This window comes from Mandrillus leucophaeus, unplaced genomic scaffold, assembly GCF_000951045.1.
Source record: "Mandrillus leucophaeus isolate KB7577 unplaced genomic scaffold, Mleu.le_1.0 Scaffold1310, whole genome shotgun sequence".
Classification (NCBI taxonomy): Eukaryota; Metazoa; Chordata; class Mammalia; order Primates; family Cercopithecidae; genus Mandrillus; species Mandrillus leucophaeus.
In genome coordinates, this window is record NW_012101267.1 from 150,586 (window position 1) to 153,481 (window position 2,896).

General features: G+C 34.5%; 1 protein-coding gene across 1 annotated transcript in view; it reads left to right on the plus strand.

Annotated features, from left to right (window-relative positions):
- DNAJC12 (DnaJ (Hsp40) homolog, subfamily C, member 12) overlaps nt 1-2,896 on the plus strand; it is a 30,287-nt gene that overhangs the window by 5,680 nt on the left and 21,711 nt on the right. Inside the window, exon 2 of the mRNA XM_011972877.1 lies at nt 443-536. Coding sequence (XP_011828267.1) covers nt 443-536 — 94 coding nt within the window. The remainder of the gene's footprint in view (nt 1-442; nt 537-2,896) is intronic.

A 2,896-nucleotide genomic window follows, 5' to 3' on the forward strand; every position in this document is an offset into this window, starting at 1 on the left:
AAAAAAAAAAAAAAAGAAAGAAAGTAAACTTCAGACTAAATTAAGAACCTGTGGAATGGCATTTTTGTTACTGATGTGCAAACTTCAAAGACATTTGGATATTAGAAGAAGGGGAACAATTTGTCCTTTGTTAACTAATATCTTTTAATGTCTCAATTTTTTTTTTTTTTTTACTTTACAGTCTTTACTGTTTTTCCCCATAGAATAAAAGTAATATAATTAATAAATAAATTGGAAGAAAAAGTCTGCTTTTATCTTTCCCTGATAGAGAACTACTATTAACAGTTGGTATATTTTCTTCCAGATTTTTTCAAAGCGTATTTTGACATCATATCATTATTATTTCTCAAGTAATTGTAAATGGCGTACATTTAAAATGTGACTGTTATAATGCAAATTCTATTGTGAAATATGAATTTAAAATAACCTCTGTATTTTGAAGGTAGACCCAGGAGTTAAATCAGAATGTCTCGCAAGACTTCCAGCATCATTTGCTCATATAAGCTTACAAAATGAGATCTCTCTTCCCAGAACTGGCACGTGTTTACCTTGTGTGACTCATTTGATTAATTGCTACATTAATGGAAAAATATAAACCCAAACTTACCTTTGTTAAATGTGGTGAAGTGGATGGAACAAGAGAAAGGTCGTGTTATAGGAAAGATAAGGTTTCTTTTTTCTTTCTGCTTATCAACTGCTGTTGAGGGACTTACATCAGAATAATTCTAAGCAGCTTCTTTCATTCTGGGAATTCTGGAAAGTGAAGCCAACAATGACGAAGGTGACTCACAGATAAATACATAAATTTTTACAAGCACCACACGAGTAGCAAGTGGCATGTGCATCCTTGGTGGTAATTTAATAAGCTTTTTATTCCCATTGGAAAAAGTGACATCTCATTTATATAATGGGACATTTACATTGTCGTCAGCAACAGGAAGGATTGCTCTCACTGGACCAAGCTGCTATGGCAAGATACTTTTATTCATTCATTTATTTTCCTGTAGTGTTCAATAGCCCCATCTTTTTTTTTTTTTTTTTGAGACTAAGTATTGTTCTTGTTGCCCAGGCTGGAGTGCAATGGCATGATTATGGCTCACCGAAACCTCCACCTCCTGGGTTCAAGCGATTCTCCTGCCTCAGCCTCCCAAGTAACTGGGATTACAGGCATGCACCACCATGCCTGGCTTATTTTGTATTTTTAATATAGATGGGGTTTCTCCATGCTGGTCAGGCTGGTCTCGAACTCCTGACCTCAGGTGATCTGCCCATCTCAGCCTCCCAAAGTGCTGGGATTACAGGCATGAGCCACTGCACCCAGCCTCATTTAGCATATTTTCAAGACTCATTCATGTTGTAGTACATATCAACATTTCATTCCTTTTTATGGCTGGATGATAATTCTTTTATGTGGATATACCATATTTTGTTTATCAATTCACAGTGGATGGACATTTGTGTTATTTTCACTTTTGACTATTATGAATAATGCTGCTATTATATGCTAGTTTTTGTGTGGACATATGTTTTCAATTCTCATGGATATATACCTAGGATTATAAAAGTTGGGTCATATGGCAACTCTGCTTAATATTTTTGAAGAACAGCCAAACTGCTTTTCAAAGTGGCTATACCACTTTACATTCCCACCTGTCATGTGTGACAGTTCCAACTTTTTCACATTCTAGACAATTATTATCCTTTAATTTTAGCCATCCTAGTAGGTATAAAGTGGTATCTCACTATGGTTTTGATTTGTATTTCCTCGAGGACTAATTCTGCTCAGGATCTTTTCAGGTGCTTGTTGGCTATTTGTATATCTTCTTTGGAGAAATGTTCATTCAAGCCTTTTGTCCATTTTGCATTTGAGTTATTTGTCTTCTTATTGAGTTGTAAATGTTCTTTATAAATTCTAGATATAAGTACCTTATCAGATATATTATTTGCAAATATTTTTTCCCATTCCATGGCTTGTCATGGTATTCTTTGAGACGCAAAAGTTTTAATTTTGATGTAGTCCAATTTATCTATTTCTTTTGTTGCTTGTGCTTTTGGTGTCATATCTAAGGAGCTCTTGCCTAAGCTGAGGTCACAAAGATTTATTCCTTTTTTTTTCTCAGTTGTTTTATGTTTTTAACTCTTACATTTGGATCTGTGATCCAATTGAGTCAATATTTGTTTATAGCTTAAGGTAGAAATCTAAATTCATGCTTTTTATATATTGATATTCAGTTGTCCTAGCACCATTTGTTGAAAAGACTGATTTTTCTTCATTAAATTGTCTTGGCACTCTTGTTGAAATCAATTGACTGTAAATGTGAGGGGTTTGTTTCTGGATTCTCAATTCTATTCCATTTATAAGTATGTCTATCCTTATGTTAGTACCACACTGTTTTCACTACTGTAGCCTTGTAGTATAAGTTTTGAAATTCAGAGGTGTGAATTCTCCAACTTTGCTCTTATTTTTTTCAAGAGTTATTTTTGGCAATTCTGGGTCCCTTGTATTTGCAAACAGATTTTAGGACTAGATTGTCAATTTCTGCAAAAAAAGCAACTGGGATTTTGATAGCGATTATGTTGAATCTGCAGATCAGTTTGGGGAGTATTATCATTTTAGCAATAGTAAATCTTTATGAACATGGGATGTCTTTTCACTTATTTAGATCTTTTTTAGCGTCTTTTGACAATATTGTGTAGTTCCTTCTTTTGTTCAATTTTTAAAAAATATTATATTCTTCTTGAAGCTTTTTTTTTTTCTTTTGAGAAAAAGTCTTGCTCTGTCGCCCAGGCAGATTAATGGTGTGGTCTCAGCTCACTGCAACCTCTGCCTCCCAGGTTCAAGTGATTCTCCTGCCTCAGCCTCCTGAGTAGCTGGGATTACAGGCACCTGCCACCA